This window comes from Aureococcus anophagefferens, assembly GCF_000186865.1.
Source record: "Aureococcus anophagefferens unplaced genomic scaffold AURANscaffold_6, whole genome shotgun sequence".
Classification (NCBI taxonomy): Eukaryota; class Pelagophyceae; order Pelagomonadales; family Pelagomonadaceae; genus Aureococcus; species Aureococcus anophagefferens.
The window spans coordinates 843,820-856,436 of NW_008705566.1; the positions used below are offsets into that span (position 1 = coordinate 843,820).

The 12,617-nt window shown below is 69.0% G+C and overlaps 7 protein-coding genes across 7 annotated transcripts; 4 read left to right on the forward strand and 3 right to left on the reverse strand.

Annotated features, from left to right (window-relative positions):
* Positions 1 to 330: 330 nt before the first annotated feature.
* Positions 331 to 1,401, forward strand: AURANDRAFT_58891 (hypothetical protein; the record flags this gene model as incomplete). Its single annotated transcript, XM_009037261.1, has 1 exon — positions 331 to 1,401. One exon carries the CDS (start codon positions 331 to 333, stop codon positions 1,399 to 1,401), a length of 1,071 nt encoding a protein of 356 aa, XP_009035509.1.
* Positions 1,402 to 1,797: 396 nt separating this feature from the next.
* AURANDRAFT_13246 (hypothetical protein) lies at positions 1,798 to 2,557 on the forward strand (the record flags this gene model as incomplete). The annotated part of the gene is made up of 2 exons (XM_009037262.1): positions 1,798 to 2,170; positions 2,226 to 2,557. Coding segments are annotated over 2 exons (705 nt in total), but the record flags the coding sequence as incomplete, so codon positions are not given.
* Positions 2,558 to 2,776: 219 nt separating this feature from the next.
* On the reverse strand, positions 2,777 to 3,118 carry AURANDRAFT_6483 (hypothetical protein; the record flags this gene model as incomplete). Its single annotated transcript, XM_009037135.1, has 1 exon — positions 2,777 to 3,118. A coding segment is annotated over one exon (342 nt), but the record flags the coding sequence as incomplete, so codon positions are not given.
* Positions 3,119 to 3,580: 462 nt separating this feature from the next.
* AURANDRAFT_53141 (hypothetical protein) lies at positions 3,581 to 5,180 on the reverse strand (the record flags this gene model as incomplete). The annotated part of the gene is made up of 2 exons (XM_009037637.1): positions 3,581 to 4,823; positions 4,963 to 5,180. 2 exons carry the CDS (start codon positions 5,015 to 5,017, stop codon positions 3,628 to 3,630), a joined length of 1,251 nt encoding a protein of 416 aa, XP_009035885.1.
* A 157-nt stretch (positions 5,181 to 5,337) lies between these two features.
* Positions 5,338 to 5,796, forward strand: AURANDRAFT_24131 (hypothetical protein; the record flags this gene model as incomplete). Its single annotated transcript, XM_009037263.1, has 1 exon — positions 5,338 to 5,796. The coding sequence occupies one exon, from the start codon at positions 5,338 to 5,340 to the stop codon at positions 5,794 to 5,796; it is 459 nt and encodes a 152-aa protein (XP_009035511.1).
* A 2,872-nt stretch (positions 5,797 to 8,668) lies between these two features.
* AURANDRAFT_59997 (hypothetical protein) lies at positions 8,669 to 9,886 on the reverse strand (the record flags this gene model as incomplete). Its single annotated transcript, XM_009037636.1, has 3 exons — positions 8,669 to 9,556; positions 9,615 to 9,726; positions 9,792 to 9,886. Coding segments are annotated over 3 exons (984 nt in total), but the record flags the coding sequence as incomplete, so codon positions are not given.
* Positions 9,887 to 10,762: 876 nt separating this feature from the next.
* Positions 10,763 to 12,331, forward strand: AURANDRAFT_71302 (hypothetical protein; the record flags this gene model as incomplete). Its single annotated transcript, XM_009037264.1, has 1 exon — positions 10,763 to 12,331. One exon carries the CDS (start codon positions 10,851 to 10,853, stop codon positions 12,315 to 12,317), a length of 1,467 nt encoding a protein of 488 aa, XP_009035512.1.
* Between the last annotated feature and the right edge of the window lie 286 nt (positions 12,332 to 12,617).

The window sequence follows — 12,617 nt, forward strand, 5'->3', positions numbered from 1 at the left end:
TCCCCGCCGCTCCCGAAGCTCGCGTCGCCGCCGGGAAGCGCCGCGCGCGCCGCGCTCGACGCGTTCTAGGCGCGCGCGGCCCGCGGGGGCGGCGCGACCGCGACCCCCTTCTTCCCGAAACCCCGCCCCCCCTCCCCGCGAGTAGCTGCGCCCGTCGATATCTGGGAGGTGTCCGCCGAAGGAGCACTGCAAGCCGACGGCATCAGCACATGCCTCGCCAACAAAGCGTTGCGGCAGCTCAGCCGATTCGACACCGCCAACCGCAGCGGCCTGCCGTCGCGTCCGCGAGCGGCCACCGCAGCGGCAGTCGCATCCGCGGACATGGCCGCCATGGAGACGACGGAGGCGCCGCAGGTCATCGAGCACCAGCACCAGTCGCTCAACTTCACGCCGTACGAGACCAAGTGGGTGCCCTGCAGCGCGCGCTTCGTGTGCTGCGGCATCAGCCCCAAGGCCAAGGGCGTGCTCCAGATCTACGAGCTCAAGGGCGGGAAGATGGAGGTCGTCGCGGAGAAGACGCACGACTGCGGCCTCAAGTGCGGGACGTTCGGCGCGTCGTCGCTCGGCGAGCGGTCGTTGGCGACGGGCGACTACAAGGGCGGCCTGCACGTCTTCGACCTCGAGCGGCTGGACGCGCCGACCTTCTCCGTGCCGGGTGCCCACAAGGCGATCATCAACGGCATCGACGGCGTCGGCGGCCTGGGCATCGGCGGCGGCGCGCCGGAGCTCGTCACGGGGTCGCGCGACGGCTGCGTCCGCGTCTGGGACCCGCGCGTCCGGGAGCCCGTCGTCTCGCTGGAGCCCGTCGAGGGCCAGCCCGTGCGCGACTGCTGGTGCGCGGCCTTTGGGAACTCCGTCGGCGACGAGCGCGTCGTCGCCGCGGGCTACGACAACGGCGACGTCAAGCTCTTCGACCTCCGGACCAACGCCATGCGCTGGGAGACGAACGCGTCCAACGGCGTCACCTGCGTCGAGTTCGACCGCAAGGACATCGAGATGAACAAGCTTGTAGTGACGACCCTCGAGTCGCGGTTCCGCGTCTTCGACCTCCGGACGCAGCACGCGGACGACGGCTTCGCGCACTGCACGGAGAAGGCCCACAAGGCCACGGTCTGGCTCGCGCGCCACCTGCCCCAGAACCGCGACGTCTTCATGACCGGCGGCGGCAACGGCGGCTTCAACCTCTACGCCTACCACTACCCGAAGAAGCGGACGGCGACGCACAAGGACAACGCGCCCGTCGGCGTTCCGGGCACGGTCGAGCTCCTCAACTCGCGCGTCATCTCGACGCAGCCCATCGTCTCCTTCGACTGGTCCCCGGACAAGGAGGGCCTCGCCGTGCTCTCCTGCCTCGACCAGACGCTCCGCGTCTACATCTGCACGAAGCTCGACCGGTACTGAGGCCCCGCCGCCGGGGAGCCGCGCCCGGCCATTTTCTAACGGACGTCGGGGTTTTCTTGTTCTTCGCGAGATTTGGGGCCTTTCGGAGGCCTTTCGTCCTCTCGGCGCCTGCCCAAGTGCCTGCCCAGGCCTAGGCAAGTGCCTAGGCAGGTTGAAGACATAGTTGAAGACGTGCTTGAAGACGCCGAACGCGGTCACGATGTGGCAGCCCGCGTGATCCTCGGCATGGGGAGCGCGCCGAGCACGCGCTGCAGCGAGTGCCGCCTGCTGGCGACGGGCCGCATCCACAACATCGCCATCGCGCGCGACGGCACGCGCATCGTCTCCGGCGGCGAGGGCTGCGAGTCGCGCGTCTGGGACGGCACGGGGACGGTGACGACGGTCATCGGCGACAGCGTCAAGAGCTGCGCCTTCAGCCGCGACGGCGCGCGGCTGCTCACGGGCGGCTGGGACAACTGCGCGCGGCTCTGGGACGCGGCGTCCGGCGCGCTCGAGCGCACGTTCGAGGGCCACGGCGGCGCGGTCTACGGCTGCGCGTTCGCGGACGGCGGCGACGGCCGCCTCGTCACGGGGTCGCGGGACCGCACGGCGCGCGTCTGGGACTCGGCCTCGGGCGCCGTGCTCGCGACGCACGGCGGCCACGGCGAGAGCGTCACCTGCTGCGCGCTCAGCGACGCGCGCGGCGCGTCGGGCTCCTGGGACCGGGGCGTCCGCGTCTGGAGCGCGGCCACGGGCGAGCTCCACGTCGTCCTCGAGGGCCACGGCGGCGGTCGGCGTGCCCGCGTCCCCGCGCGCCTCCGCCCGGAAACGACGGACGTCCCTAGGCATCTACAGCGTCGCGTTCAGCCCCGACGGCTCGCGCCTCGTCTCCGGCTCGGAGGACGCGACGGCGCGGTGCTACGACGTCTGGACGGGCGCGCCCCTCTTCGTCCTGGCCCACGACCGGACCGTGCGGTGCTGCGCGTTCAGCGACGACGGCGCGTGGATCGTGTCCGCGTCCTACGACGCGACGGCGCGCATCTACAACGGCGCCACGGGCGAGGAGGAGACGAAGCTCCGGGGTCACGCGGAGAAGGTGCTGTGCTGCACGTTCTCCCGCGACGGCGAGACGGTCTTCACGGGCTCCCGCGACGGCACGGTGCGCACGTGGGACGTCGGCCACATCACGAAGTACTAACGATCGCGTTACGGAACGGGGTGTGTGTGCACAGAGGGGGGGAGTCGGGGCGGCCGCTCACGCGTCCTCCCAGTCCACGCGGAGGCCCGCGACCATGAAGTACCGGTGTATTCGCTGGGAGATCTCCTGCTTGACGGAGTTGAGGCTCGCGCTCTTGCCCTCGAGCTTGAGGATGATCGTCGGCTGGGCGCCGCCGACGCCGGAGAGGGACACGAGGTCCACGGTGCCGCCCGCGACGCTCAGGAACGGCCGCACGCCCTCGAGCACCTCGTCGACGGACGCCTCGTCCATGTCCGGCGTGTCCGGCAGGTACTGGACCACGTCGGAGATCTCGGGGATCGCCTCCTTCAGGCGCCGCTCGAGGCCCATCTTCATCGTCATCGTCGACGACGGGCACGTGCCGCACGCGCCCTCGAGCTCGAGCTTGACGACCGGGCCCTCGATGCCCGCGATGCGCACGTTGCCCCCGTCGGACATGAGGTAGGGCCGCAGCTCGTCCAAAATCAGCTCCACGTTCTCCCAGGTCAGCGGGAACTGCTCGTCGGGCGACAGCACGCGCTCGCCCTCGAAGGGCGACGCCACGGTCTCCGTCATGGACAACGACGTCGTTCGTCGGAGCGGGGCCGCCCCCGGCCGCCGCGCGGGGCCCGATCGGAACGCATAGGACGCGCCGAGGCAGAGGACGAAGGTCTGGGTCCGCATCGCGTCTCGTTGGCGCCGCGGCGTCGAGATGTCGGGGCGAGTTGCGCTGGCGCCACCAGGTCGTCGATAGATGGCGGACAGCATCACGACGGCAATTTTGGCCATTCGTCGACGACCGCGCGCGCCGGCGCGCGTCGCGCGGACCTGTGCCCGCACGAGCCGGGGTGCCGCCGCCGGACGAAGCAACCGTGCGTACCTCCCCACGCGCCGCACGGAGCGCCGGGGCTGCCCCGGCGACGGCGCGCGGTCCGAAGCCGGCGCGTCGGCGCGCCGCGGCTCGGCGACTACAAGATGGAACTTGACTTGGATCGCGCTTACGGCCGCGCGCGCGCGGGCGCCTCCCCGGCTCACATGCCCGTGCCGAAGACGGCGTTGTGGCGGGCGATGCGGGGCCCCTCCTCGTCGTACTGGGCCTTGGTGTGGCAGACGCGGAAGAACTCGCCGGTCGACGCGAGCATCGAGCCGCCGAACCAGACCGCGAAGCGCTGCATCTGGTGCGAGATGACGTTGACGTCGATCTTCTGGGGCGCCGACGTCGAGCCGAGGGCCCCGAGGCGCTGGATGTTGAGGTCGAGGCGCTTGTCGACGTGCTTCTTGATGTCGCGCTGGAGCCGGCGGCCGAAATCCTTGAACATCGTCGAGCCGCCGGAGAGCACGATGTTCTTGTAGAGGCCGCGGCGCGTGTCGATGGGGCACTTGATGATGGCCTCGTCGACGACGTCGGGGAGGGGCGTGATGAAGTCCGAGGAGAAGATCTCCGGGTTGAAGAAGATCTCGGGGCCGAGGAAGCGCTCGTAGCCGACGTCGCAGGACCACTTGGCGCCCGTCTGCTTCTTCGCGCCCTCGTAGGTGCGGAAGTACTTGGCCGGGTCCGCGTCGTACTTGGCGAACTCCTTGGCCAGGTCCGGGCAGACGTAGGAGTGCATCTCCTTGACGCGCTTCGCGACCTCGAGGGAGTCCTCGGACGGGATGGGCTCGGACCGCTCGCGGAGGAGCTTGTGGACGAAGGCCGTGATGTCGCGGCCCGCCAGGGGGATGTGCTTGATGCAGGACCCGATGACGTAGCCCTCGGCGACGGGGATGACGTGCGTGACGCCGTCGCCGCTGTCGATGACGGTGCCCGTGAGCGTCCGCTCCTTGACGTTCTTCTTCGTCCAGCTCGCGGCGAGGGCGAGCACGGCCTGGACGGCGATGTAGAGGCCCGGCACGTTGAAGGTCTCGAACATGATCTCCGCCGTGAGCTCGCGGTTCTCGGGCGTGTTCAGCGGCGGCTCCGTGAGCAGCACGTGGTGCTCCTCGGGCTCGCATCTCAGGTACTTGAACATGCACCGCTGCCAGAGCCGCTCCATGTTGTCCCAGTTCTCGACCATGCCGTGGCGGATCGGGTAGTTGATCTGGTGCGTCGTGCTGTGCGCGAGGGCCTCGTTGCCGATGTAGAAGTCGAGGTCGTCGACGCCGTCGATCGTCGCCTCCTGGCCGCCCTTGAGGGCGCGGCTCGCCACGACCGTCGGCACGATGTACTGCGGCTCGCAGTTGCCCGCGTCTGCGTCGCGGGGTTGGGAGTTTCTATCGTATCGAGCGCGCGACGAGGGCGGCGCGCGCGCGTCGCGAAAAATGCAGCGCGCGTGTGGGAGGGAGGTCGCGGGCGGCGCGCGCGCGTGTCGAGGGCGCCGGCGACGCACAGCCCATCTTCGTGTAGCCCGTACCATTGTCGATGACCACGGAGGGCTTCTGCATGGTTCCGGGCCCCTCGAGGGCGGTCGCGCGCGGTCGCGGAAAGCGACGGCGGCGGCGACGGGCGGCGGTCGGCAACCTCCTAAGGTTGTGGAGGCGGTGTCGGGCCCGGGGGCGGCGCGGCGGCGTCCGGCTCGGCCTCGCGGCGCCTCCACAGCCACAACTCGAGCCTGGCTTGCCTCGAGGTCGAGACCCCGCGAGCCACACCGCGCGCGACGTCCGCGCGCGCCGCCGACCACCACCACCGAGCGCGACCACCCATCGGCGCGCGGCGCGAGAGGCCGTATCGGAGCGCCGCGCCGCCGCGCCGCGAAACCCGCGCGATGACGATCAGGTTCATCCTCATGGTGAACAAGCAGGGCCAGACGCGGCTGAGCACCTACTACGAGTGGCTGCCCATGCCCGAGCGCGTGGCCCTCGAGAGCGAGATCATCCGCAAGTGCCTGAGCCGGAGCGAGTTCCAGTGCAGCTTCGTCGAGTACCGGGGCTACAAAGTCGTCTACCGCCGCTACGCGAGCCTCTTTTTCATCGTCGGCTGCGAGCAGGACAGCGAGAACGAGCTCGGCATCCTCGAGTTCATCCACGCCCTCGTCGAGACCCTCGACAAGTACTTCGAGTCCGTCTGCGAGCTCGACATCATGTTCAACCTCGAGAAGGCGCACTTCATCCTCGACGAGATGGTCATGAACGGCTGCATCGTCGAGACGAACAAGGCCAACGTGCTGAAGCCCATCGCCCTCATGGAGAAGGCCTCCGAGGAGACGCTCTTCTCGAAGCGATAGAGGGCCGCGCGGCGCGCGGGGACCGCGGCGCGTAACGGGAACCCCGCGCGCGCTCTCTCTCTCTCTCTCTCCGACTCGGCCAGGGAGGCGAGCGCGTCTCTCTCGAGTTGGTCCGCGGCGGGAACGATCGGGGCACGCGTGCGTCCCGGTCCTCGGATGCGTGGCGCCGAGGAGAGGTGCGCCGGTCGCGACCGGCGCGCCGCACTTCGCGAGTGTGCTTGTGGCATTGATCTGTGCTGCTCCTCCAGCGGCGCGCGCGGCCCAGCATACGTCGAACGTCGCGCCGTCGCGGCAAGCCGAACAGACGACGATGGACGTCTTCGCGTCAAAATGCGTCCAGTGCGCGCTGTTCAACGTCCTGGGCACGATCATCGCGACGAAGCTCTCCGGCCGCAAGCTGCGAGTGGTCCCGCTCGTCCACGCGCTGACCTGGGGCGTGCTGCGCGGCATCTTGAACGTGTGCTGGTACCAGCAGCTGGCGGTCTACGTGCCCGGCCGCAGCCCGAGGGACGTCCTCGTCAAGGTCTCGCTCGACCAACTGGTGTACACGCCGGTCGGCAGCGTCGCGCCGCGGCTCGTCGTCATGGCGGTGCTCGAGGGCCGCGGCGTCGTTGCTGGTGTCGCGGACGTACGTTTGAAGCTCTGGAGCCAGCTCCTCGTGGGCTGGAAGCTCTGGCCCTTTGTGCACGCGGCGAACTTCTTCCTCGTGCCCGACGACTGGCAGCTCCTCGCCATCTGGACGACGAGCCTCGTCTATATCACGGTCATCGAGCTCCTGTCCTTCAACGCCCCGGCGGCGAAGACGGCGGGCGGCGCGGCCAAGGCCAAGCGGACTCCGAAGCCGCCCGCGTCGCCGCCGCGGCGGAACCCGCCGCGCAAGGCGAAGAGCAAGGGCAAAGCCGAGTAGTGTCCAGGGTTACTTTTGCGGTCTTAGAGTGCTGGCCCGGGCGCGCTGGTTCATATCTTGTCACATTTCTCGAAGTTGAAGTGATGATGAAGTCCACAATGAAGCTTGCCAGTGTGGCAATTCTTCCGAGCCACACGCTATGAGGGCGCGTACTCTGCTCTGCGCCGCTCTCTGCCTCGGCAGCGCGTACGCCCGCGACGACGACGAGTCGGCGGAGGCGCAGAGCTACAAAGAGTTCTGGAAGCTCATGAACATGACCATGGAGGAGATCTGGGGCCAGTTCGGCAAGCGCGAGCCGCGCTTCGCGCCGCCGCCGCGCCAGGACAAGATCGACCACTTCGTCGTGCTCTACATGGAGAACCACGCGGCGGACCACTACTTTGGCTGCATGGGGCTCGAGGGCTTCGACGGCGCGGCGCGGCGTCCCGCGGCGCGCGCGATCGCCGGAAGGAACCCCGCGCGCTCCCAGGCATCAACGGGAGCCACGCGTTCCCGCTGGACCCGGCGAACGCGTCCAAGGGCACGGTCAACGTGTCCTGCGGCGCGCCGCCCTACATCTGCACGGGGTCGCCGGGCTACGCGACGTTCGACGGCAAGTTCGGCCCCGGCGGCGACCCGCACGCGTACCCCTACAGTCCCCAGAGCGACGCCAACTCGGGCCTGCACGGCGCGACGACGGGCGGCGTCGCGACGACGCTCTTCTCGCCGGAGCAGATCCCCGTGAAGCGCGCGGTCGCCGCGGAGTTCGGCGTCTTCAACAAGCTCTACACCGCCGTGCCGTCCGCGAGCTCGCCGAACCACCTCTTCACGCAGTCCGGCACGTCCTGCGGCATGACGACGAACACGCTCTACGACTCCTGCGGCGGCAACACGTCCTGGTTCCCCCAGGACACGATCTACGACCGCCTCCGGGACCACAACATCTCCTTCGGCCTCTTTATCAACTCGACGTGCGGCCTCAACGGCCAGGACCCGTGCCACGGCGAGAACCAGGACGACCCGGACTCCGCGAGCGCCATCTCGACGCCGGACGTCGCCATGGAGGGCGTCGCGCGCCACAAGGACATGTTCTTCTCCCAGGAGCTTTTTTATGGTCACGCGAAAAACGGCACGCTCCCCGGCTTCTCCTGGCTCCACCCGCCCATCGAGGCCTGCGACCACCCCTGCAACGACATCGCCAAGGGCGAGCGGCTCCTCAAGGACATCTACGAGGCGCTGCGCGCCGGGCCGGGCTGGAACAGGACGCTCTTCTTCATCGTCTACGACGACGCGGGCGGCTACTACGACCACGTCGTGCCGCCCTTCGAGGGCGTCGCGGCCGACGAGGCGCCGTGCATCGTGCCGGGCACCCACGCGTCCTGCGGCCCGGCCTTCGACTTCAAGCGCCTCGGCCTCCGGTCGTCGGCGATGCTCATCTCGCCGCTCGTGCCCAAGGGCGCGGTCTTCCAGGAGCCGCAGCAGGGGCCCTTCGCGACGTCCCAGTTCGACCTCACGTCCATCCTGGCGACGACGAAGAACCTGTTCAATCTCTCGTCGTTCCTCACGAAGCGCGACGCGTGGGCCGGGTCGTTCACGGAGCTCCTCCTCGACGAGCCGCGGACCGACGCGCCGCTGCACCTCCCGGCGCCGCCGATGAACGTGACGCCCTGGGAGGACGTCGGCGGCGCGGAGGACGGCGCCGCGCGCCACTGCTCGTCGCCGCACGGCGCGCCCGAGGAGGCGTGCCGCGCGCCGACGGACGTCAGCCGCAAGCAGGCGGGCCAGCTCAAGCTCCTCGCCAAGCTCACGGCGTCGGAGCCGCCGGAGGCCCCGGACTTCGCGGAGGCCGCCGCGTGGATCCAGGACAAGTGGGCCGAGTGGATGGCGGCCTAGATCTAGGCGCCGCGCCCCGGCGCCGCGCCTCAGGCGCCGCGCCTCAGGCGCCGCCCAGTTACTTGCCCGGTTTTCTCCCCTCGCGTCGCGGCTCGGTGGTCACACTTATGAAAATGGCCCGGCGGCGCGTACGTCGCCGCCCTGCTGGTTCTTTTTGTTTTTGTCGTCGGGTGGGGTCCGCGGCTTCGGCGTTCCCGGGGGGGCTCACTTGTTCGGGTGGATCGCGTGCTCGACGCGGTTCGCGGCCATGATGGCCTTGATGCCGCCCTTGAGCTTTCGCCGCGCGTTCCACTTCTTGAGGTTCTCGATGGTCGTCTTGAGGTCCGTCGTGGACAGCTCCGCGGCGTGCTTGGTGAACCAGTCGTGGTTCATCGCGGCGGTCGCGGAGGGCCGCTTCGAGGGGTCGACCTGGAGGAGGCTCTTGATGAAGGACTTGGCCTCGGGGCTCACGGACCCCCAGTAGCGGTCGTCGAAGCTGTACTTGCCCGCCTTGATCGTCGCGTACATGGCCGCGACGCCGTCGGAGTCGTCGAAGGGCGGGTAGCCGCCGAGGAGGATGAAGACGATGACGCCGCAGGACCACATGTCCACCTCGAGGCCGTAGGGCTTCTCCTTGATGATCTCCGGCGCGACGTAGGCCGGCGTGCCGCAGAGCTCGCGCATGGGCTTCTTCGCCTCCGTCGCGAACCCAAAGTCCGCGAGCTTGATGTCGTGGTCGTTGTGCGCGGACTTCAACAGCAAATTCTCGGGCTTGAGGTCGCGGTGGGCGATGCGCTTGCCGTGGATGTGGTGGAGCACGTCGAGCAGCACCCAGACGAGGTCCCGCGCCTCCTTCTCGCTGTAGTAGACGCGCTGCACGATGCGGTCGAAGAGCTCGCCGCCCGCGACGACCTCGAGCACGATGTAGTAGTGGCTCCGGTCCTGCGTGAAGTCGAAGTACTTGACGACGTGCGGGTGCTGCAGCTTGCTGATGATGCCCACCTACAGGCGCGGGGGTGAAGGCGGCGCGCGCGGCGGCGGCGCGCGCGGCGGGGCGCGCCTCGACGTGCAGCGCGTCGATGTCCTGCTTCTTGAGCTTGTTCTTGTGCACGACCTTGACGGCGAACTTGTCCTTGTTCGTCCGGTTGATCGCGAGCCGCACCGTCGAGAACCTGGCGCGGGCGCGCGTCGGCGCGCGCGGGAGAGCGGGGGCGTTTCCGCGGCGCCGGCGGCGCGCGCGCCGTGGCCGAGCTCCTTGTCGAGCTGGAGGTCCTCGAAGCGCGTGTAGCGGTGCGAGTCGGCGTAGGGCCCCGCGTCGCCGTCGAAGCACAGGAGGCACGAACTGAATTCGCCCCCCATCTTGTGTGCAAGCGCGACGCCACCAACCAGAGGCACACTTTTCACAGGCTCGACGATCCGCTCCTCAACGTCGTCCGCAATGTTTTCGATGCACTGAGTTTTCCCATGAAAACGCTACGGTGCTTTTTCCAAGCGTCACAAATTGTCATCCACCGAGGACGTCTGGTCACGGCTGGATTTTAAACTGTCGCGTCGTCGCCGCGCGCCGCGCAGCACGCCAGCGGAAACCGTCGGTGCCTCGACGACGTCCGGCACGCGCTGAACGAGAGGCAGCCCAGGGTTTTGGAACTGCGCGGGCAGCCTCGGTCCGGCGCGACGCGGGCAGCCATGGCCATCTCCGCCCTGCAAAACTGGGCGCGGCGAAAAAGCTGCTCGCCGACGGCGAGCTCGACGCAGGAGGCGCTCCTGGAGCGCACGCCGAGCATCATCGACCTCGAGATCGAGCGCGGCACGCTCTCGCGGAGCCGGTCGGGAAGCCGGGAGTTCCTCTCCAAGGCCGCGGCGCCCGACGAGGACGCGATGAGCCAGGGCACGGCGCTCCAGTTCGTCTTCTTGGGCTTCGTGTCTCTGAGCCTCCTCGTCGCGCTGCGCCTGCTGAGACGAGAGCCGGCCGCGGAGGCCGCGTCCCTCGCGCTCCGGCAGACGCTCGCCACGACGAACGCGACGATCACGACGAACACGCTCGCCACGATCAGCGACCTCGTCCTCGCGGGCGTGTAATGGAGGTCTTCTTTTAGTGCGCGGGCGTGCTGCATTGGGGCAGGGGCCGGTGTGCGGTCGGGCCGGCGCGAGCCGGCGCCGCGGCGAGAAGCGCCGGCGGCGCCTGCTTAGCCTGCGAGCGCTCGAGCAAGAGCAAGCACTCCTCGTCGCGCGAAGGCAAAGGGCAAGCGCGCGACGCGTGTGGGCCTTCGACGCGCCGGCGCGCCGCGGCGCACCGATGCAGCGCACGGCGCCGCCGTGCGGCGCGGCGGCCGTCGCGCTCCGCGCCCCCATGGCGCTGTGCGTGCTCTTCGCGCTGCTCGGCGGCGCGGGCCGCGCGCCGCCGCCCGGCGCGCCCGCGGCCGACGCGCGACGCGCGACTCCAGCGCGCGCCGGCGCGCCGCTCCGCGTCGACCTCGAGCGGCGGCCGCGGGCGGCGCGGCGGCGCGCGACGGGCGACAACGACCTCGTGCTCACGGACTACTTCAACAACCAGTACGTCGGGCAGATCAGCATCGGCACGCCGGCCCAGCAGCTCAGCGTCGTCTTCGACACGGGCAGCAGCGACCTGTGGATCCCCGGCCGCGGCTGCAACGAGTGCGGCCACCACGCGACGTTCGACTACACGGCGTCGTCGACGTACGAGCCGCTGCTGGACAAGAACGGCGACCTGAGCAAGTTCGAGGTCGACTACGGGAGCGGCAAGGTCACGGGCTACCAGGCCAAGGACAGCGTGCACCTCGGGTCCCTGGAGCTCGACGACGTCGCCTTTGGGGAGGTCGTCTACGAGGACCGCGACATCCAGTCGTTCATGATGGACGGCATCGCGGGGCTGGCGTTTCGCGGGCTCTCCATGGTGACGAAGCCGACGCTGCTCGAGCTGCTGCACGAGCAGCACCCGGACGTGCCCTACCTGTTTAGCCTGTACCTGAGCAACGACCCCGACGACGCGGATCGCCCGTCGCACCTCACGTTCGGCGACTACGACCTGGGCATCGTCGGCGACAACGCGACGTGGCACTACACGCCCGTCATCAAGCGGGGCTTCGGCGACTTCAAGTACTGGACCGTGAAGATGACGGGCATGGCCGTCGTGAGCACCGACGACGCGTCGGAGCTCGACCTCTGCCCCTCGGGCTGCTACGCGATCGTCGACAGCGGCACGTCGGGCATCGCCGTGCCCGAGGAGTCCTACGACGCTCTGGTCGCCGCCGTCACGAAGGGGCTCAACTGCCGCGACATCACCTGCTACTACGCGAAGTCCGCGGACTTTCCCGCGCTGACGTTCAAGCTGAGCCCGGACAACGAGTTCCCCATGCACGCGGCGGACTACGTGTCCTGCAGCCGCTGGGGCGAGTGCGTCATCAAGTTCCAGAAGTCGTCGGGGTCGTCCTACTGGATTTTAGGCGACGTGTTCATGGAGGCGTACTACACGCTCTACGACGTCGACAATTTACGGGTGGGCTTCGCGTGCGCGGGCGACTGCAACGGCGGCACCTGGCACGGCAAGGGCGGCTACGTCGAGGTCGACGAGGTCTCGACCTGGGCCCAGCTGCTATTGTGCTTCGCGGCGCTGTCCGTCGTGTCCATCCTCGCGTACGTCGCGTTCTTGTACGCGCGGCTGACCTGCGGCGGCCGCGTCGCGCGCGCGTGCCTCCGGACGAAGGACGAGTACCGGCGGGAACGCGGGCTGCGGACCGCGTAAGGGCCCAGTTTTCGATTATGGCACGGGCAGCTGCAGCCCCCCATGCTCTCCTTCAACGGTTCTTCAACGACCGAGCTTGCCTTTCGAATTCAACAATAGCTCGCTAAAACCGTGCCACAGCTGCCCCTTTACATTTCGACGTCGACGCCGAGGAGCATCCCCAGGAACCCGCTGACGAACGCGTTTGCGACGGCTATGGCCACGGAGAGGAAGAGGCCGTAGACGATGGCGAGGGCTTGTGCTTTGGTGTCGACGATGGCCTGGATGCGCTCGCGCTCCTGGCTCAGTTCGACTCGGAGG